At 33.0% G+C, this 24,569-nt stretch overlaps 1 protein-coding gene across 2 annotated transcripts in view; it reads right to left on the bottom strand.

Moving 5' to 3' along the window:
* CADM2 (cell adhesion molecule 2) overlaps positions 1–24,569 on the bottom strand; it is a 1,025,914-nt gene that overhangs the window by 88,559 nt on the left and 912,786 nt on the right. For both annotated transcript variants that reach the window (XM_045785420.2, XM_045785418.2), the window contains exon 7: positions 4,762–4,940. In XM_045785420.2, coding sequence (XP_045641376.1) covers positions 4,762–4,940 — 179 coding nt within the window. The remainder of the gene's footprint in view (positions 1–4,761; positions 4,941–24,569) is intronic.

Here is a 24,569-nt window from a genome sequence, read left to right on the forward strand (position 1 = left end):
GGTATGTAGCGAGTAATTTTATTTAAAACAAAATAGTAAGTTAAGATAACGAAGTAATGAATTGTTACAAAAGCTTATTCACACAAGTAGAAAAATAATGAAGTAAAGGAATATTAGAGCAGCAGCAAAATAATTTTAAGTCTCAAATAAGGGTTATTATGGTAATAGGAAGAATATGTTTGAAGAGAGATAGGACATGTCATGCAAACCTTTCTAGAATAGTTCAACCCTACTCTGTTATGACCATCTGAGAGAACCTTGAGTTGGTTCTGAGTGAAGTGGGTTCTCCACTGAAACTCTCATTTGACTCCCTGGAACTCTCTCCTACGATCTGGACCTGCCCCAGTTAGTGCTACTACTGGTGGAAGAAGAAATACCTTACTCGTTTTTTTCTACTTGTCTTGCTGTACTTCTTCCCACATCCTGGGGAGGGTTTTGAGGATGCAGATGATACTAAGGAGTCCTGGGGTCTCTGTTCCGCTTCCATTCGTGTTTTGAAGAATGGTTACAAATTTCTCTAGCATGAGTATGAAGGCAGGTAGAAGGCATTGGGAGTGTGGAGAAAGAAGACATTTAAGATTTGGAGGAAATGTACTGATTTGTGTTTCTCACTCTCATATTCTTTCTCAAAATTTCCCAGGTGCTATATGTTCCTAACACTTTCAAAAGAACATATGCACCAGTTGATGACAAATAAATATTAGAACTAGAGTGGCTACTACCCACAAAATAAGATTAGCTTAAGGTCATCTGTAATTCTCTGCAGCCATTACTTGTGCGATAAAATGGTATCTGCTATGTTCCCTATACTGGAAGATATGCATCCGGGAAGTCTCTGCTTGGGGAGAAGACATTTTATCTAAACCCTCTGAACTTGATGTTGCATTAGAGAAACAAGAGTAATTATAACTTTTATCCTGTACTCTCTAAGTAACTAATTTGCCACACTACCAAATTTTTAAGATATCCTCTATTGCCTAGTTAGCAAGAATTTACAATTGTCTCATTCTTCAATAGACATAACCTAATTTATGCTCCGAGTACCATTCAGGGAAGACTCTGGGCACTAAATTGTATGCAACTCTTGGGTAAGGTTTTCACCAGAGGTTGAGATTGGACTGAGATTTCCTTTGGTATCTTAAGGCTACTAGTAATATAATAATAATAATTTGATTTATTGCATATGTGTGCGCCTGACACTGTGCTGACTAGATCCATTTATGATGTACACTATTTGTCTTTGAACAATTTGGAAATGTTGTGTTACTTTTTTTTTTTTTAATTCTAGACACTTGGACCATACTCTCAAAGACTCTGAACAGCTACACGATTTTATGTTCATCGTCCTCTAGTTCTTTTATTTTGGTATTATAACTACTTAAATGTTTAACTTACCTTCCATGTTAAATCCTAAACTTGAGTTCTATTCACCTTTGCTCCTATAGTGCTTTGGTATTCAGTAGTTAAACACTAAATATTTATTTGGTGAATGAATGAATTTTTCTCTTGATCTGAGTTCTCCAAATAGTAAAACAGCAATGGAATAGTATGTTTGAACACCACTAACATGGAAATAATCAGCTCTTCTAAATGAATAAATAGCATGATAGCAATGAAAATATGAGAATGACTTCAATATTTTTATACAGAAGCAAAAAAAAAAAACAAAAAACAAACACCAGGAGACAAATCATGAGAGACTCTTAAATATAGGAAACAAACTGAAGGTTGCTGGAGGGGAGGTGGGTGGGGAGATGGGGTAACTGGGTGATGGGTATTAAGGAGGGCATGCGATGTGATGAGCACCAGGTGTTAGACGCAACTAATGAATAACCAAACTCTATATCTGAATCTAATGATGTACTATATGTTGGCTAATCGAATTTAAATTAAAAAAATATTCTGCTCACACGAATTAATAGTATATATAACTAAGGCTACCAATTCAACAAATAAATTTTTCCATTGCTGAGCTTGTTAATGAAAAATGCCACTTTCTTTTCTGATGGAACCTGTACAGTACAAATGTTTCATAAGTATAATATTTTATCCTACAAGTATTTGTATGCTAAATTTTGTTAGACCTTTCACTGAGGGTGAATTTTAGACTGGCAGTTTCAAATTACCATCTGTAGTTCTAAAGCTGAAATTTGTAAAGGTGTAATTAGGAGGAGGGAGAAAAGCTCTCCAGTGTCCACAACACAAAATGTCAGTGCTGTTAACAATTAAATGTGATAACATTTAAATAATGTACTTCCACTGACACCCAAAGAATAAAATCTAACCATTAGGATGGCATCTAGATAGCAGACGATTTCACAGGAAAGTGCTCAGACCTCCATCAAGTTAAGAATCAATAGAACGTAGGCAACTGTGGTAGAGTCAAAGACGCAGTCTCAGCTCATGAAAGGCCCGTCTGTGCTAGAGCTATATTAAATTATCACAGCTAATGTAAAATCAACCTTGGTGTAAAAGATAAAAGGGTAAAGTTCTCACAAATGATCACTTATCACTCCATTCTGAAATGCATACAGCATTCATTATAGATCGAAATGCCACTCAAATTTCATCATTTAGTAGGGTTTTGAAACAGCCAAACCATTAACAGAAGAGAGTAGCTTTTTATATTTATACAACCAGTGACTAATGAAACATTATAGCCTGTGTGCAAAGGGGAAAGAAAACCTTTATTTTGTAATGAACCCAATTGGAGCCCTTTTTAAACACAGTGTAATATGGTTTCACTGTTTCATAGAGCCTCTTATTACTTGTGTCAATAATCCTAGGTAAACTACTGTTGAACTTCACAGCATTTATCTAGCAGCATGAATGACATTAATCTATGGGGTGCTTTTGATGAATTGTAGTTCAAAAAGCAAAGCCAAAAATGACTTCTTACAAAGTGGTTAGAGAAGTATTTATTAGAAATATGTCAACTGCCAAATACCTAAAGATAGCTTGGCTATTTAGGAAATCATGCTCTTGGCTAGCTTGCAAACACTGGGAAAACATATGCATTTGCTCCACTTGAATTACTTAAAAAAAAAAAAAAGAATGACATACTTTCCATTTAAAGTATATTATTTTTTTCTATCACTTCCCTTCTAATTCTTTATATTTTTATATCACATTGCTTTGGACACAATGTGACATGCTATACAAAATGCCCCCAGGTTCCTCACAACTGTTAGTGAGACACACTTAGAAAGCTCAGAGTGAATCAGACTTTACTTCCATGACTGCGTGATCCACACACACAGGTCAGCATGAACTGAAAGCTACTCCAAGTCCTACTTCAAAGATCTAACTTATCTTCTTGACCCACCCTTGTGAATTATACTTTCCCTGGCAGTAAGCCTGGTAGGGAATGTCTATAGGGCTTTAACACATTTAGTTCCAATTTATGAATTTAATTGGATTAGGCTGATCTTTCCCAAAAGTTGTAATCTGTACAATTCATAGGATGCTAGAAATTAATCTCAACTCTATCTTCAAGGAGTTTATATGTGGGCAGTCTATTTACTGCAAGCCTTCGCTTGTCTTCAACAGCAAAGTGGTATTAAGAATTGAGAGATTGCATACACTAAAGTAATTGAGAATAGGAAAATTGTATATTGATTTAATATATTCTTTTTCTCCAATTTTGTCCTGTATCATAACAAAATAAATACCTGAGGAAAAAGCACAAACTGTATTAAATTTTTCCCTAAAATAAAATCTCTTCACAAAGAATTAGACTTTTACCCCCCCCCCCAATTCTTTTTTGGAAAGATGCAGAACTAATTCATGCTTCTTATAATATTTTATAATTAGATTCATGGGAAAGACATCAAATATACTCTTCTTCACAATTTTTAAGATACACTGGATTTATTACAGCATCATGTTTTATACAGCACTCATTCAGAATATTGTAATACTGTGTAAACACAATACTAGTCTTAGAAAAGGTTTTCATGGTGAAATATGAGGGAAATCTTACATTCTCTAATGCTTATTTCTCTTGGAAATTCACAATATACCCTGACATATTTAATAAACTCTCAGAAGTCTTGCAATAAAGAAACTTGACTAATTTTTTTATTGCATTATTTATCAATCTCATGAAAGTTCATCTCTAACAATTTATAAAAGCTGTATCATGAGCAACAATTCTGGCTTTTGGAGGTTTGGAAAAACAGAGATTATCTCAGTCTTGGGTACTGTTATTTCTTTTTGCCATTTTGTTATACATACTCAAATTATAAGATTAGTGCAGTGAAGAAAAAATATCTGTGACTGTTTCAAATCATTGTTCTTAAGAAATTAATGTAGTTATTAATATTGTACACCTCTATCTTTGCTGCATCTCAGTAACATGCTATCATTCTTTGTGAAACCAGTTATAGCAATAATAAAGTATATTTTTATGATATTGCAACCAAAACTAACAAGGTAAATACAGCTTTCATGATTGTGATTTAGAACTAAAAACATTTATTTGCAAAATTTAAAGAAAATCATTATTATTTACTAGTCACTACCAAAACTTAGATATTTGTAATAAAGAAAACCTTTTATAAAAATAATTTTTATTTTTAGTGTATGTTGTAACTCTATTAGTTTGACTTGGAACATATTAATTGTGAATCTTTTATAAAAAGTCCTTCTGAAAGAAAAAGAAAACCTGCTAAAAATGTTTTTTATTATTCTAAAGATAAATTTAAAGTTTTTCAGGTCATTTATTTTTTTCACATATAATGATGTCAAGAAAGCACTCACCGTGTACAATGAGAACATACTCTGCGCTGCTTTGGCCAATGGTGTTTGTGGCTTCACATCGATATGTACCATTATCCGTTTTGTTCAGGAAAAGAATGTTTAGTTCCCTACCACTCACAACCATCCGGTCAGGGTCTGGCAATTCTCCACCATCCTTTGTCCACAAAACAGGTTCTGGCCTATTGGATTTAAGTATGCACATAGACAGGAAAAATGAAAAACTTTCATATTATATGAAGTAAATAAATCAAGCAATTTATAAATATTTAACAATCATTTTGTGTATATCCATATGATAACTTCTAAGAGTTACCAAACAACTGCCATGCTCTCACTCAGGAGATCTGGCAAATATAACGTAATTCTATTCTGTTTAACTAAGCAGACATGCATTAAGGAACTAATTTGTTGAGTCATTATAGCAGTCCTGTGGCATTGATCCTGATGCTAATTGCTCGTACTGCTATTTCTTGCGGAGTGATTTGGGACTACTGGAGTAGCCTTTTCCAGAACTACTTGGAATTATCCCTTTGCACTTGAGGCTACCACTGTGACAGTTTTGCTTGAAACCCTGTGATGCTTTGTTCCCTTACCTTTCCTGCTTTTCTCACCCCCTACAGGTTTTTCCTTGAAGTTCTCTCTTTCAGTCTCCTAGTTTTACCGAGACACAATTGACAACTAACACTGTAGTGTAGAACAGAATGAGTTGACATATATATATATATATATATATATATATATATATATATATATATATATATTGCAAAATAAGTATCACAATAGCTTTAGTTAAGATCTATCACCTCACATGGTTATATCTTCTCTTGTGATGAAAACTTTTAAGATCTACTCTCTTAGCAACATTCAAATAAGCAACACAATATTGTTAATTATATTCAGCATGCTGTACATTACATCCCCAGAACTTATTTATCTTATAAGTGGAAATTTGTACTTTTTGACTACATTCACCCATTTCTCCCACCACTGTATCCCTGTTTCTGGATACTTTCATTTGACATTATTTTGGAAGTCTTAGCCAGAGGAATTAAACAGGAAAAAAAATAAAAATAAAAGGCATCCAAATTGGAAAGGAAGAAGTAAAACTGCCTGTATTTGCAGAAGACATGATATTAAGAAAACCCTAAGGACTTCACCAAATAACTATTAAAACTAATAAATGAATTTAATAAAGTTCTGGGATACAAAATCAATATACAAAATGATTTGTATTATTTTACTATACATTAACAATAAACTATCAGAAAGAAATTAAGAAAACAGTCCCATTTACAATTGCATCAAAAAGAATAAAATATTTAGGAAAAATTTAAGGAGCTGAAAAATCCATACACTAAAAACTATAAGACATTGATGAAAAAAATTAGAGAGCACACATACATACTCATTGATTGGAACAATTAATATTAAGTGTCCACACTAACAAAGAGATTTACAATTCAAAGTAATCCCTATCAAAATTGCAATGGCATTTTTAGCAGAAATAGAACAATCCTAAAATTTTTATTGACCCATGAAAAACCCTGCATAGGAAAAAAATTTTGAGAAAGAAGAAAAAAGCTAAAGGCATCACATTTCCTGATTTCAAACTATATTACAAAGCTATAGTCATTAAAACAGTATGGTACTGGCATAAATACAGACACATAGATCAATGGAACAAAGTAGAGGGCCCAGAAATAATACATATATAGCCAATTAATTTTTGATAAAGGTGGCAAGAATATACAATGGAGAAATGATAGTCTCTTCAATAAGTGCTGGGAACACCAGGCAGCCACATGAAAAAGAATGAAACTGGATCCTGAATTTCTATCTTACACAAAAATCAAATCAAAATGGATTAAAGCTTGAATTTAAGTCCTGAAACACTAAAACTTCTGGAAAAAAAATAATAGGGAAAAATCTTCTTGACATTGGTATTGGCAATGATCTTTTGGGTGACACCAAAAGCAAAAGCAACAAAAACAGAGATAAACAATTGGGACTACGTCAAACTAAAAAGCTTCTGCACATGTATCCCGATGTCTATAGCAGCATTATCTACAATAGCCAAATTATGGAAACAGCTCAAGTGTCCATTGACTGATGAATGGATAAAGAAGAGGTGGTGTATATATATATATATATATATATATATATATATATATATATATATATATAATAATGGAATATGACTCAGCCATAAAAAAGAATGAAATCTTGCCATTTGCAATGACATGGATAGAGCTAGAGAGTATTATGCTAAGCAAATAATTCAATCAGACGAAGAAAATACCATATGATTTCACTTATTTCTGGAATTTAAGAAACAAAACAAATGAACAAAGGGAAAAAGAGAGAGGGAAGTAAATCAAGAAACAGACTCAACTACAGAGAATAAATTGATAGTTACTAAAGGGGAGGTGGGTAGGGGGACAGGTGAAATAGGCAATGGGGAGTAAGGAGAGCACTTGCTGTGATGAGCACTGGGTACTGTATGATAGTGTTGAATCACTATACTGTACGCCTGAAACTAATATAACACTGAATGTTAAGTAACTAGAATTTAAATAAAAACTTCAAAAAAATGAAATTATGAAAAAATAAACAAAATAAAAATAAAATAAAATAAAATAGAAATAAATTTAAAAAGCTTCTTCACATAATGGAAACCATTAACAAAATGAAAAGTCAATTTAAAGAATAGGTGGAAAATATTTTCAAATCTTATATCTGCTAAGTGGGCAAATATCCAAAATACATAAAGAACTTGTACAACTGAGTGGCAAAAAATGACCGAATTAAAATCTGCAGTGGAATTGAATAAATTCTAAAGAAGACATGCAAGTGACTAACAATTACATGAAAAAATGTTCAACATCACTCATCATTGGATAAACGCAAATCAAAACCATAATATGATATCACCTCATCATACCTGTTAGAATGCCTATCATCAAAAAGTCTAGAAATAACAAATGTTAGGGAAGATGTGGAGAAAAGGGAACACTTCCACACTATTGGTGGAAATACAAATTGGTGCATCCAGTATGGAAAATAGTATAGCGGTTCCTCAGAATATTAAAAATAGAACTACCACTTGATCCAGCAATTCTATTTTTGGGTAAATATCCAAAGGAAACAAAATCACTATCTCAAAAAGATATCTGAATCCTATATTCACTGCAGCATTGTTTATAATAGCTAACACATGGAAAGAACTTGGGTGTCCATCAATGGATGAATGGATAAAGAAAATATATTCCCACATAATGGAATATTATTCAGCCATTGAAAAAAGGAAACCCTGCTATTTGAGACAACATGGGTGGACCCTGAGGGCATTAGGCTAAGTGAAACAGTGAGACAGAGAAAGATAAATACTGTATGATCACACTTGTATGTGAAATCTAAAAAAAAAAAAAAGTTTCATGAACTTATAGAAACATAGTTCTCTTTTAATTAAATTCTTGCAAAGAATTTCCATCTCCAAACCTGTTTGTAGGGAAGAAAGGATAAATGAACCATGGACATCTGTCTTCAAATATTTTACATACTTTTGTAATTATAAATTATAGAAATAATAATACCTACCACTATGGGTTGATAATGGTGGTTATCCCAGATATGTTACTAATATTTTATATACTTCTCACAAGAATACTTCTGTTATACTTTTTAAAAGTTTAATGCATGTAAGAATGTTGACCATCAGAGACGCATCCAAACCCTGGTCTCACACTGCAGCTAATGCTTTGTCCACTACCTCTTGCTTGCTAACATGATGAATATTTTCCTAGTTCTTTTTATCAAATGTTCTATTTGAACTTGATTTTATCATGTTAGAAATTATTTTTGAAACAGCTTTAATTATTTGTTGATTTTGGGGGAAACATTTCATTTCCATTTTGTTATTGTAAAGACAATGAGGACATTATCTTGGTAAATGATGCCTATGATTATGACAGCTCTTCTAATTCAGAGAATATATGTTTTCCTGAAAAAAATTTGGAGAAGTGATTAAAGTTGGGAACCAAATAATAAAAAAAAACAGGAAATAGTTTCAAAACAAGCAGATCAGTAATGTGATGAAAGAATCATTTAGTTTAAGTAGTAAAACACTTGGGGAGAGAACAAAGAGAAGACAATCAGGGCTGTACCCATGAAACTTCTGGAAGGGTATTTTATGGGGGAAAAAGAAATAAAGACTAGTTATCCAAAACTATTGGAAAATATAAAAATTTATATCATCCAATTATATAGACAACTCACTCTCTCATAATATCTTCAATAAAATATAAACCATAAACATTCCTCAACTTGCTTCATGTACCCTACATCAGCTAACTGCTCTTCGAATTTACTAATTCTTATGTTAGAACTGATAGCCTGGATAATTTTGAACCTTGCACATCCTTAATATCCGTTGAAGAGGCAAAACAATGACTTGCTGCATATAATTGAAATATTAGAATGTGTGTCCTTTCTAAGAAGCCACATAAGACCAACATTAAAATAACAGTTATATTAAGGATAACTTGAATTTTAAAAGATTCATCCTTAAAATACTACTCAACAGAAGTATTTTATTAAGAGGCAATATTTTCTTAATGTATGTCAGAATTTTTAAACAGAGATATAACTATATGTATATATCTATGCATTTCCATACTCTCAAAATTATAACCCCCCAATCCAAACTGTCATAACTTTTCTCTGCTTGTGTTCATAAGATTTCAGTCACATCTTAAAGTATATGGCTCTGTAATCATATAAGTAAATTTAGATAAGTATTTTTAAATTGTGCATACAGAAATGAAGTTAAATATCTAGATAAATTATTTAAGTTGCCAGTCTGTATTTAAAAAAAATGTTTTCTAAAAAAATAATTCTCTTTTTTAGGAAATAATGAAAAAAACACCTGCAGAAATGGGTAAGAAGAGATTATAGCAGTGTAAGTCACTGCTGATACTGAACATCGCAGGATTCTTGATCCTACTTTGTATGGTAAATCTTCAAGGTGGCAAGAAAAGTTAGCACCATAAGACACAATTTTAATGAAATGGAGGTTAGAGTTTATACATCGATTAAAAATACCCTACACATATTTCCAATTAGTACTTAAAATGTTCAAGCTTCTTAATATCACCATAAAAATATTAAGTGGTTTAGCAAGTCTTGATACAATTTGTGTTTCATCTTAATAAAGAGGGCCCCCAGGCTTTCTCTAATTGGAACCCAGAAATGATTGAGTTTCTTGCTACAAATGAATAACAATCTTCCCTGCTGTTCAGGCAACCAAAGGAGATCATTTAAAAAGTGGTTCCAGTCTATAGTTTCTATGTGATAAGGCTGAAAAAGAGTAGAAGCTAGACACCAGGAGTAACAGGACACTGATACAGCATCAGGCATGAGATAACACTATATAACTCCATAGTGAGGACATTAATATAGTCAATCCAGTTTCCCCTTTAAGAGCCCAGATAATTAGAATTTGGAAATCTTCCGTATGAGATAACATTTGATTTATGTTTCTGTCTACCAAATCTATAGGGCTAAAAAGATTTTTTTTTCTTATGCACCTAATGACATTTTGCAGCTATTTCTTCATAGGATGACAGAAAACAACAATAAAAAATAAAAGTGAAAGAAGAAACCAAACAAGTTTGTACATTTATTCTCTTGTATTCTAAGGTCTTGGTGGAGTTTTTAACAGATTTTTAGAAAAATTTTTATTAACTTAGTATTTTGTTTTCTATATATCTAATGAGAGATTCTCTGATATCTTTAATAACTCCTTATTTATAAATTAATGTTAGAAGGAATTGCCACAATTCCCTCAGGCTAGCAGTCTATTTAATATCTCGAGCTGGATACAAACCTGATTACTCATTTCCACTGAAACTCTTTGTTTGGTCTTTGGGGCACTTGTTCTGTAAAGTTATACCATAGGAATAGTCCCTCTAATCCTTCCAACTATATATGGGATCCTTACTCCCTAGGTGTGGCAATGGAACCTTGCTTTGTCTTCGAATCTCTCATTCTCTTTTAGGCTCATGCTTGAAAAAAGGAATAAAGAATAAGCAGTTCAGTTATGGAAAAGTAAGTGTCATAATGCAAATCTCCTAAAAAAGAGGTCTGGTGTCCTTGCAGAAGTAAACAGGAGTAAAAGGTCTTCCAAACTTTGGAATGGATGCACTCTCCAGTATCTTCCTTTTCCCAAACGGCTACATCCCCTTGGAGTTCTGAAGTGCCTTTTCCTTCATAAGCACAGTACATGTGGGGCTCTAACATTAAAATTAGTCTTATGAAAATGAAACTTATTTTTCCTAAATGAAAGAAAAATAATAAGTTGCTATAATAACATTCAAGTAAACACCTTGTTCTGGCTCAAAGGAAAAAAGAAAGAAACTTGCAAATATATGTATCTTACATTTCTTTCATACAAGACAAAGCAGGAACTTACAGTTAATGACTTGGTGCCTTATGTATTTATAATTGTATGGCACATGAATATGGTGACTGCCTTTATTTCAGTTTAGAAATTCCCAGGTGATAGATGTGATTGAAGATTTAATACTAGGGAGATTTTTAAACCCAATGCTCTTCTATTTCCTGTGATGGTTTTACTCTACAGTGGAAGAAGGTGGTAGAAGTTACATAAACATCTCGATCCATTTTTCTGCTTTAAGCAGAATTATACTGAAGAAATTATACTGAAGAGTCTCTGTATAAAACTGTGTTAATGTTATCAAATTTTTAGGAAAGCAGGAGAGAAATTAAATTCAAATTGACAAGTGAGTTTGACATTCAGTCAAGCAGAAAATTTTAAAAATTTACTGGGTTCTGGGAAGAAGGATTCTGAGAGAATATAGCCTCGGCCATTCTTCATTGGGTGGACTGAAATCGCATCCATAAGCCACGGCCCAACCATTGACAACCAAGTGAGGTAGAAGAAAAAAAAAAGAGGAAAAAAAAATTAGAAGCCGGTATTGTTGGCTTCTTTTCTTATAATCTAAAATGTAAATACAAAGCAAGTTCAAGGAGCAGTCTTTCTTAAAGCAATGCAACCGATTCAAAATATAATTTTGTAAGGAGTCTCTGTTGGAAGCAAAGGATGTGGCTGCTACACAGGAAAATATAGAGATTACTTGTGGAGCTACTTATTACATTGACCACTTCAAATATAAAGATACACAGAAGGTTATTTTGTTATTGAGGATCAAATGAGAGGTTTCTGAAAATAGGTTTCTAAATATATTTCAAATCAAATTCTTAATTTTTATAAAATGTTGATCTAGGACCTTGGAGAGTTCATCAAGCTGCGATTTTCCCTCAAATTTGATTCTTATGCAACTTAATTGTGATGAAATTTTCTTTCCTTTTATTTGTAATATGGATTTCATACTTTTTATGGAAGCAATTCTTAAGACATCAAGAAACTTTTACTATTATCCAAGTTAACTTTGAATGTTTTACTTATCACAGTTGAAGTTTATTTTAAAACATAATCAATGAAACATTTGTGTGTCTGTCTTTATAGATATAGTTTTGCTCAAAGGAAAACAAAACTTGAGAAACATTTATAGGAGTCCTCAATGAGTTTCAATGAGTTTAATTAACATAAAATGTTCTACTTTACACTTGTAATCTTAAGACAGATAAGAGTTCAATGAAGAGTTTTGTTATTGTTTGTTAAAGTATGCTATGTACTCTTGACTAGGTACTTCATAAGTTTATACAATTATTATCTAACAACTATCAATAAACAAATGTGTGCAAGTTTTTAAACCAGAAATTATGAAGGATATGAAGAAAATAAACATCTTATCTCTGTGATATTACATTTTTGTAGCTTATATAATGTATATGTCATCAACCATAACATTTGCAGGGCATGGTAAGTGGCATAAATAAGTTATAAAACATAAAGATTCACCATACCTATATTAGGGACATTAGAACAGGCTTTACAAAAGATGTAACTCTTGATTGGTATCTTTAATTGTGGTAGGATTTTAAGTGGTAGAAATGGACGATGCCAACTCAAGAGAAATCAGAACCCTGCGTACGATGCTTGCCCTCAGGAAGCCATATTGTTGAAAAGAGGAATTTAAATACAACAAGCACCAAGAAAAGAGAACGGCATTAATGACAGGTGATATTGTGATTAGCTAAGATAATAAATTATGAAAGGGCAATGTTAATAACTCTTAAGAGGATAACTGAGTTGGGAGTAATAAAAACAAAAGCCAGGATGTAATTTCTAACAGGACCAAATACGCTCATAAGGAACTTAGTCCAAGACAGAGTTTATAAGACAAAAAACTGAAGATGAAAAGTATTATTTTGGTGTTAGACTAAAGAATGATGACATAATTTATATGGAGGACAGAATGAAATGTGGTATGGAACATTCTGGTCATAAAGACAACTGTGAACAAAAGCAAAGAAATGGAAAGGTTTGGGGTACAGACATGAGGAAAAAAAAACCCAGAAAACAAAAATTTAAAAAAAGTGTACATTTTTGAGCCTGGAACTCAAGCCTGGTCTTGGGTTCCAGGCTTTGAGGAAAAACAAATATACTTTGCTAGGTCTTTTAAGAAGTGAGTATTCCTGTTCCGAGTCTCCTTTATAGCAATGTGAAATATCTGAAGAAGAAAGTTCAATAAAGAGATCATCCGTAGAGTTCTTAAGAAAGAAAGCCAGGTCCTACATAAAGTTGGAATAATAAAGGAAAGTAGAGAACAAAAGAAGATAATAGAATAGCTCTTGGGAAAGTAAATATAATTTTTGGAGCCAGAAAATATATGATGTTAATGAAGAGAGAGAGGCTACTCTCATTATGCTGCCCAGTCTATATAATAGGAACAATCTCAGTCCTAAATAAGAAAAAATAACAATGCAAAACCAACGTACCACCAACCAACCAACCAACCAAACAAATAAATGTATAAACAAAATACAAATCACAATTTAAAAAATTGAGAGATAGTAGATAGGGAAAGTTGATGATTTTACTTTGCGACATGCTAAGTTCAAGGGCTAGAACAAGATCAAGGAATACATCTTTATTCAGTAATAAGAAAACTAGAAATTAGAAGTCAGGGCTGAGGGCAGAACTTTTAGAGAGATATTGGAGTCAAGCAAGTGTCCAAGCTCCAGAAGGAAAACAAAAGGATAGATTACTGAATATTATGGAATATTTTCATTCAAGGGATGAGAAAAGAGAGAGAATGAAGTCCAAGAGGTCTGAGAGAAGACAAAAGAGAATAATGTCAAATGAATAAGAAAGAATCTCTTCAAAAATCCACTGACTTAAACATTTACATTTCTAACCCACCCAATACCTTGACCTCTCAGTTCCATTATTCCCTCATATTCGGTAATTATTTTGTTGGTCTCCCCTCACTCATGATCACACACCAAACTTTGTCACCATCATTTCCTCACTACTATAAAGCTGAAAAATTTTGATTTTTTGAATCATAACCTCCCACCTTCTCAGTACACTGTTCTATTATGCATCAAATCTTCCAATCCTAACTAATAAATCCACCATTTACTTTTATTCTTCAATTCCCCTCTACCTTTAGTTCTCACTTTAACAAGTCTTTTAATTTAATTTAATTTAATTTAATTTAATTTAATTTAATTTATTTCAGAGAAAGAGAGAGAGTATGAGTGAGAGGGAGAAGGACAGAGAATCTGAAGCAGACTTCACACTGAGCACAGAGCCTGATGCAGGGCTCAATCCCACAACTGCAAGATCATGACCTGAGCCAAACTCAAGGGGTGGACGCTTAACCAATTGAGCCACCCACTCACCCCTCTTTAACCAGTCTTAAATGCAATCAAGATTTCCTTTTTCTTTTTCCCATCCATTGTACTTATCTGGTTAATTCCCAGCCCTGATGAACACAACTTTTCTGTCTTCTCTTTGTCTTTATCAGAACATCAAAACATGGTGAAGAAAAAAATGAGGAGAGGATAAATGGTTTATTAGTTTAAACACTGTTCTTGAAGTCATCATGCAAGAATAAGCATGAAGAGCAATGAGAAAAACAACTTTATTTTTTTGAGAAAGAAAAACAATTTTAAAGCCAAAGTAAATATTATTACTATGTCTTTGAATATTTCATGTATTTAAAAATTTTGTAAGTTTGTTTATTTTTCTGATCAGTGGAAGTATGTCTCATGCATCATTATAAACATTATTTAGAACATATGATTAGATCTATACACTTCTGGCTTCTAAAACTCTTTAACACAATATTTACAACACAAATTTTTGCAAAATTTATATATTGATACAGTTAGTATCATCATTTGTTAAGTTGGCTTTGCCCTAACATTTCAAAGATCTAAGGCTAAAATAGTACAGTAAGTGAAGAGAAAAAAAGGAGAGGCTCAAAGAAATCACCCAGATGAAGGAATTCTTAAACCATTTCCCTTTCAAACATGTAATTTCCCCTTGTATTTCTAGCTTGTTGCAGTTATTTGTACTGACTCATTTAATAGGTATGTCTTTGTGTGTTTTCTATGAGAAAGAAAAAGAACAGAATGGTTCTTTAGCCTTTTTTCCTCACTGGTCCCCATGCCCTTTTGTGTTCAGTGGTTTCAGAACATACTCTCCAATCATGTGCTTTATCATAATAGTTTTTAGAGGTTAGTCTTTGCTCAGCATAGATATGATATTTCCCATACCTGCACAATTCTTTTCATGTAAAGCAATGCACTGTGTTGTTGCCATTTTCTTTGTACGTGCAATTTGAGAATCTCAATGATTCCTATTTAAAGGCTCAACAGTGAAAGCCCCTAACTCAAATATCACCATAAGTACTTCTGTCTAATAGGGTCAAAGGTGTTTAATGTGGTAATAAATGAAGTCAGTTTGAAGTGGAAAATTCAAGCCTACTTATTCCATTAATTGTAAGTTGACACTCTGATTTTGAATCTATCTACTCACTCATGTGAACTCCTGAAAACAACTACTACACTAGTGTGGTGTCAAGTAGAAGTCTCATTACATTGAAGATTAGATTTAGATGGGACAATAACAACAGTATTAAGTTCATCATTAGATTTAAAACCTAAATAGCAAATAAGAAAAGGACTTCTTTTATCCTGATTAATCTGAGCATATGCTACTTGATTCTGTTTTTTTAAGGCACTTCTTGCCTCCAAGTTTAGAAGCTTGTAGTTGAAACAGAAAATAACCTATATGCAAGAGGTAAGTGCTCTTTAGAAGGCTTGAAAATAATGGCCTTTTTGAGAGTGCCTGTGAAATCCTGGATGAGTTTTTACTGAAAAGATAGTGTTCATTGATGAATATTTTGACACTTTTGAGAAACAATGTAGTCATACTGCAAACTATAATTTCAGCCAATTTATGGCACAACAAATAAGATTATCCCTAGAAGAGATAAGATTGCTATGATCCTGAAGGAGTGACAGATTTTAGCACTGAAGGAAAAAATATTCAAGATTGTGACAAATGCTTAAGATAATCCCTCAAGGGCTTTGTGCATAAGCAAAACAATTACCCATGGCTTATTTATACTTAACTTTTCTTTACTTTGGTAAATAAAAAATATTAATTCCTGGTTAAAAGGTCAAGAAATCTTGAGTAGGGGCGCCTGGGTGGCGCAGCGGTTAAGCGTCTGCCTCCGGCTCAGGGCGTGATCCCAGCATTATGGGATCGAGCCCCACATCAGGCTCCTCTGCTATGAGCCTGCTTCTTCCTCTCCCACTCCCCCTGCTTGTGTTCCCTCTCTCGCTGGCTGTCTCTCTCTCTGTCAAATAAATAAATAAAATCTTTAAAAAAAAAAAAAAGAAAAAAAAGAAATCTTGAGTAAACATCCATTCCCTCATCTAAGCAGTAATTTCTATGATATATTTAAAAATGATCATGATAAAGAAAATATTTTTTTCAACTTATTTGAAACTTAGTCACTTCTGAAAACTTCCTTTGACTAAGCTAGACTTTGGAACATTTTCACTTTTCTTTAAATCAAGAACTTCTGAGTCTAAATTTTTCAGAATCTGCCACTTTATCAATCTATGTACATTATAAGGCAACTTGATGCCATATAAAATGAATCTATAAGCATCTTAATCAATCGGATGCCTGAAAACCATTAAGTTCAAGGGCATGTTATTATGATGTGCTCCTATATCCCATATAGGAGTTACTTTATAATCCATTACTTATACTACTATAAAATAATGCTAATTAACCTTATAAGTTGGAATAATCATGAATATTTATGTTAAACACTGTGTCACTACCATAGTACTGCTTCTGCTCCATGACCTATTTGTTTTCTGGTACTAAAACCAATGGTCTTAGAAAATTAAGAGTAAAATGCACATCATTTATCTGGTAGCTGGGAAATTAAATGCTCCATATAAGTCAATGCTGAAGATAATTGAAATTTAAGACTTAAACATTTGAAAGTATATTTTGATCATTTGAATGAAACCCTTCTCAAAAGATCAAACTTATCTGCATTATTTAACATAACATTCTTAGCAGCATTTGCCTATTTTTTGGAGCTCAGATCTCCTCAGTCTGAACATATATTTTTACATACTGATGGCTTTAGAGGGACTGAAGTGATTAAGACTTCGGCGTCACCACAGTTGGTATTAATGCAATGATTTTCAAACCTTTTGAGGTGTGATCTATAGAAAAACACATTTTATAACACTACACAATGCACAAACCCATACAGGAAATAAAAGCTTGCTCTTTGTAGTGCTCTGTGACATTTTCTTAATTTTTTCTTCTATACTTCTCTATTCTTTTCCTTTCCAATTCTATTATTTTCTATTTTATTCTTGGCTTTTAAAAATAATTTGCTAATTGATCTTATGACTCATTAATTAGCCACAGCCAGCATTTGAAAAACTCTGACCCACAGTTAGAGTTCCTATGGCCCTTAGGTCTTTTTGTCCTTGTGCTGCAAAGCTATTATATTTTTAATCTTGCTTTTATATGGTCACTTTGAATACGGAAAGGATGAGACTTTAGGTAGGGAAAGAATAGGGGCCCCAACTAGGCTCTGAGGGAATTTCAGGTACATAGACACTGGAACAGAACAAAAATAGAGGTAAGGAAGAAATATCAGAACCCCTGTCCCAACTGTTAAGGGCTAAAATGTTTTTCTAATAATTACACTGTAACCACAGAAAATAGAAAATATCCGCACACAAAAAATGATCAGGCCTCAAAGGAGAAGTTAACTATAAAGATTAACCAAACCTACATATCTACATATCCGCAGATCACAGATCTCACAAGAAACAAAGACTCACATACAATGTATACGTGTCATATATGGTTCCAGACCACTGACCTAACCACCGGCAAGTTCCCTCGTAAAGTCCTAATAAAAGGCCAGAGATAAAAAGCTTTAATTGGCAACCTGGTCAGGACCCCTGTCAATCCTGAGAGCTTTTTTTGTATTCTTGCTTAATAAAAGTCTATCGCTTTGCTCACTCTCTTTTGTCTGCGAGATTCATACTTACTGGATCCCGTGAGACAAGACTCTTGCTCACTGTGTTCATCCCTGTACTTGCAATCTTGAGTGCTAGTGATGAAGTTCATCACAGAACACCATTTCAGAGACATCTGCTTGTCACAAGTCACAATGGTTGCTGTTCTTTTCTCCTATTTTTATTTTGATTCTCTCTTCTTTCTCGTTTGCTTGAAGCATCCCAAATATTTCTGGTACTCTGAATTTGCAAGAGTTGGGCTGTAAAGCCATCAGTAATTACTGGCAGATTCTTCCAATTCCAATTAGAGACCAATGTAAATGTTCATATTTTATACAATTTGAGACATTGTTTCCCATTTAAATTTTTTCAAACTTTGAAGTTTAGGGGCTTCTGTATAATTGAGGTTATATCTGAAAAAGTGAATCAATATACACTCCACATTGTAAAAACCTGTGTAATGCAAGACAATGTCTTTAGATTGTTTGAGTATATGGCTTTCAGAGGAGTAAGAATTTTCTTAGTTTTACTTAGCAGATGACATGATACTATATATAGAAAACCCTAAAGAGTCCACCAAAAAACTATTAGAACTAATAAGTGAATTCAGTAAAGTTGCAGGATACAAAATTATTATGCATAAATCTGTGGCATTTATATACACCAATAATGAACTAACAGAAATATGAATTAAGAAAACAATCCCATTTATAATTGCATCAAAAAGAATAAGAAACCTAAGTATAAGTTTAACTAAAGAGGTAAAAGACCTATACTGTGAAAACCTTAAGACATTGATAAAAGAAATTGAAGATGATACAAATAAATGGAAAGATAGTCCATGCTCATGGATTGAAAGAACTAATACTGTTAAAATGTCCATATTACCCAAAGTAATCTACAGATTCACTATAGTCCTAATCAAAATACCAATAGCAATTTTCACAGAATTAGAATAAATAATCCTAAAATTTGTGTGGAACCACAAAAAACAAACAAACAAAAACAATTATCCAAAGCAATCTTGACAAAGAACAGACTGGAGGCATCACATTCTCAGATTTGAAACTATCCTACAAAAATATAATAAAACAGTATGGTACTGGCATAAAAACAGACACACAGATCAATGGAACAGAATAAGAAGCCTAGAAATAAACCCTTACGTGGTCAGTTAATCTATGACAAAGGAAGCAAGAATACCCAATAGGGAAAATGTAGTCTCTTAATAAGTGGTGTTGGGAAAACTGGACAGCTACATGCAAAAGAATGAAACTGGATTACTTTCTTCTACCACATACAAAAATAAACTCAAAATAGATTAAATATCTACCTAAATGAAAGACCTGAAGCCATAAAACTAAAAGAAAACAGGTAGCAAACTCTTGGACACTGGTCTTAGCACTGTATTTTAGATATATATGATCTGTCTCCTCAGGCATGGGGAAACAAAAGCAAAAAATAAACTATTGGGTCTACTTCAAACTAAAAAGCTTCTGTACAGCAAAGGAAGCCATTAAAACAAAAAGGCAACCTACTAAATGGGAGAAGATATTTGCAAATGTTACATCTGATAATGGATTAATATCCAAAATACATGACGAACTCTTAAATTCAACACCAAATCAAACATTAAAAATGGGCAGTGGAACTAATAAACATTTTCTCCAAAGAAGACATCCAGATGGCCAATAAATACATGAAAAAGTGTTCAAATCACTAATCATCATGGAAATCCAGATCAAAACCACAGTGAGGTATCATTTCACACCTGTTACAGTGACTTTTATCAAAAAGACAAGAAATAACAAGTGTTGGCAGTAATGTGGTGAAAAAGGAACCCTCGTGCACTGTTGATGGGAATGTAAATTGGTGCAGGCACTATGGAAAATAGTATGGAAGTTCCTCAAAAAATAAAAAATAGAAATACAATACGACCCAGCAATTCCACTTCTGGGTATTTACCTGAAGGGAAAAAAACAAACAAACAAACAACACACTAATTCAAAAAGATATATGTGCCCCTATATTAATTGCAGCATTGTTTACAATAGCCAAGACATGAAACAACCTAAACATCTATCAATAGATGATGACTGGATAAAGAAGATATACATACATACACACACTTGAGTATTACTCAGCCATAAAAAGGAGGAAATCTTGCCATTTGCAACAACATGGATGGACCCAGAGGGCATTATGCTAAGTGAAACAAGACAGAAAAAGACAAATATTGTATGTTTCTGCTTATATGTGAAATCCAAAATCCAGAAAAAACAAACAAAACAGAAACAGACTCATAAATAGAGAAAACAAATTGGTGGTTGCCAGAGGGGAAAGGTGTGGGGGGATGGCAAAATAGGTGAAGGGGATTAAGAGATAACAAATTTCCAGTTATAAAGTAAAACAGTAATGGAATGTAAAGTATGGTATAGGAAGTACAGTCAATAATATCATAATAACTTTGTATGGTGATAGATGGTAAGTACACTTTCTGTGGTGAGCATTTAATAATGTATATAAATGTCCAATCACTATGTTGTACAGCTTAAAATAACATAATGTCTGTCAACTATGCTTCAATTAGATAAATAAATAAAAGAGTTTTGCCATACAAATCACATATGTGTGTGAGCACTTATTTTTACAGAAGATAGATTTTATAAAACCAAAACTTAATGAAAACCTGAGAACTAATTAGCATATAGAAATTCTATTTGATTATGACAATTTGGCATTAATTTAGAATTTAACTTATTGTTACATATTAAGAACATTTCTTGTATTGAATTTGGTTCATAAAAAGTACATATAGATTGCTTCTTAGTATCTTTTATGGAATGACTTTTTCTTTTCAAAGGAGAAAGATATTTATTATTCTACATTTCCCTCAAAGGAGAAGGCTGATATTTTTATGTGTTCTTGGATTTGTTGTCTCAAAAATGCCCTCGTTACTCTAACAGTCTTTGGCCTATAGTCTCTAAAGTAGGTATATTTTATATATATATATATATATATAGTGATTCTGAATTAATTTTAGTTTCCACATTTTGTTTCCTTCATATATTATACATAAGTCATAGTCAAAATATTTAACACAGGCACAGAATAATCTACTTCTCAGCTGACTGGTGACCACCAGAGGGATGGATATTAGCTCTAACATTATGACACATATCACAGAAAAAAATTTCAAGGATAAAAGACAAATCTTGTTGAATGGCACTTGTTGAGCAAAGGGTTAATATTTTCTTTAATTAGGATGAGGTATAATATTTCAGATTTTTTTAATGTTAAGTGATTTTTGTTTCTGCAATTTTCCTACAATTACCATTTTGATGACTTGTTTTTATATAAACATGCATGCAATATTTATATATCTTTAAATAAAGAGTAAAATGCCAGGATGTAATCTCATAATACATTTTAAAAAACACAGATTTTTAAACCCCTGTGTTCAAAAGTCCACATCTTGAAAAATCTCATCAACATATAAGACAGCATCATTCCACAATGGTGTCTTAAGCATACTGAGACATTTTTGTGTTAGAGTTTCCCACTGAACATTTACATAATCTCTCAAAAAAATTGGCTTTTTGTTGTAAGAAAACTGCTTACCTAGAAATGTTCAAGAAGTACATTTCCTCTATGGATCTATAATCGTGGTTCTGTAAGCTCTTATGGGACTTTTGCAAGACATAGGAACATTTAATTGAAAATGATTGAGTGCCCAACACACCACAGATGCCCAGCCTAAATAACAGCAGTGGAGATTACCGAGAGTCAGCTTCTTGTTTCAAAAACAAAACCAAATATATTCGGTCTCATTTCCAAGATAATCACTTGTGTGTTTCCAAAGAGTCAACGTGTGATTAAATTTTGAAGCCATGAGTTGGAAGCAAAAGACCATATGGGCCTCAGAAAAGAAATTCATATGGGAAGGACAGCTCATGGATATATATATTTTTTAATTACGAAAATTTAGAGCTAATTTCTCAATATTATACCTTTAAAAACATGGCAGAAGAAACTGGGTATATTGCCTTTAACTTTTAATTAATTAATTAAGACAATTTTGCATCTTCTAGATATCGGAACACAGGCAAAAACACACACACACACACACACACACCCCAAAAAACAAACAAAAAACAAAAAAGCAATCTAAATGTCCTGTAACCTTTTTTATAGCAAGGACTAACATTTTGATAGTATCTAAATGGTAAGCACCCTCATTCTGTTTATTCCACCAATTATGTTATTCCACCAATTATTTTGGTGATATCTTAAGCATAATACTTAAAAAGAAAAAGCCCATAATTTTGAGGGGTGTTTCTTTTAACTTCATGCCCATACCCTCACCTTCTAAGGCATTGTATTTCATTGCATTGGTTTTACATTTGCATTGGTATTGCCTTGTAGGTGAAATGTACAGTCTTAATCATCTTAAAGATACATAAAATTAAGAATATAATCTGCTTTTAAAAAACAAATATATGTGGGCATCTGGGTGGCTCAGTTGGTTAAGCATCTGCCTTTGGCTCAGATCATGATCCCAGGGTCCTGGGATCTAGGCCCATATCAGGCTCCCAGCAGAGCAGGGAGAGAGCCTTCTCTCTCTCTCTCTGCCTGCCGCTCCCCCTGCTTATGCTCCCCACCCCCCCGTCAAATGAATAAATAAAATCTTTAAGAATATATATGTGTGTGTGTACGTGTGTAACAACAAAATAGTTATTACACACCTAATCATAAAATCTAGTCAGAAATTATTTGGATATATTTAGAAACTGTTTAGATAATATTTAGATATGCTAACAGGTTTGGGCTTGCATAAGTGGTAATTGTTAAATAAATTGCATTTTTTTTTACATATTTGATTGAAATATAGGCTCTCCTAGTGGTTTGTGAGAACTCTTTCATTCTTGCCAACTTCACCAGGTTATTGTGAAAAATCAATAAAATAGGAGAACTGAAAACGCTGGGTAAATAAGAAAACATAACCATCAGTGTTGTTAAAATTTTACTTTTATTTTTTATTTCTAAAATTTTTTACAAAGATTTATTTATTAGCTTTTAGAATGGGCAGAGGGGCAGAGGGAGAAAGAGAATCTCAAGCAGACTCTGCACTGGTGCAGAGCCTGAGAAGGGGCTCAATTTCGCTACCTTGAGATCATGACCTGAGCCAAAAACAAGAGTCAGACACTTAACTGACTGAGCCACCTGCACGCCCCATAAATTTTTGTAAAGCATGTTTATAATCTCAATTCTACCACTTATCATCTGGGTGACTGGAAAAGGGTACGCAACCTCCACAAGACTTATTTTCCTCATTTACAAACTAGAAATGATTATGAGTCTGTAAGCCTTTTCCAACAAGATATTTGTTTGGTTTAAATAAGACAATAAGCATAAAAGAATTTGGAAAACTATATCAAAATGAGGTCTTCCACATCACAGACCCTGGATTGTCAACCACCCATGAGTCAAGCCTTTCGCTGGGTTTTGGTTGTGTAAGGTTTTTAATTTCCTGCTTTGGCTTTCTGTCAAAACTTGCTAACATGTGGTCTCTTTCATACCAGCAGAACTGCTCTAGAGTATAGCCTGGTCCATGTTTGTGGGACCAGAACTCACTCTCTAACCCCTCCAGTCCTTTCCAATTATTCTAAAACTTTTTCTACCTTAACACTATGAAGTGCTGCTCCTGTGGCTCAGTATCTTCCAGTTTCCCATTTCTCACTATATTATATTTTGCTCCTGACAGGGGTTCATGCCTCTGACTCTCTTTTGGCACCTCATTATTACTGTGTAACCTCAACTAAAATAGCCATGTTGTTCAATCCGTTTTGCCATGATTTTAGCATGGATATCTTTGCCGTTCAAACATGCTTTTGAAAGTCACAGACCATTCTGTGTTCATTCTGCTTGGAACCTTGAATTTCAGAGCCATGGAAGAAATCTGAGTTGATAACTCAGTTTCCAGGATTGCCATAGCAGTCCAATATTAGCATATGTATTAAATATATAATTAAGACTCCCAAGTTTAAAACTTGTGAGATATGCTGTATGTAACTCTTTGACAAAATTGTAATTTATCATCATCTTCATGGTTATTATTTACTATGAAATTACTTGGAGGCAGAAATTTCATATACACTGTCATTAATCTTTAAAATGGTTTGTTCACTAGATTTTATTTTATTTTTAAAGAATAAAAAAAAATAGTTGGTATACAAGAGTGAACTCCAATGTAAACTATGGACTTTATGGTAAGAACAATGGGTCCCTGTAGGTTCATGGTTTGT

Source organism: Ursus americanus, chromosome 4 (genome assembly GCF_024610735.1).
Source record: "Ursus americanus isolate L20-20 chromosome 4, mUrsAme1.1.p, whole genome shotgun sequence".
NCBI lineage: Eukaryota > Metazoa > Chordata > Mammalia > Carnivora > Ursidae > Ursus > Ursus americanus.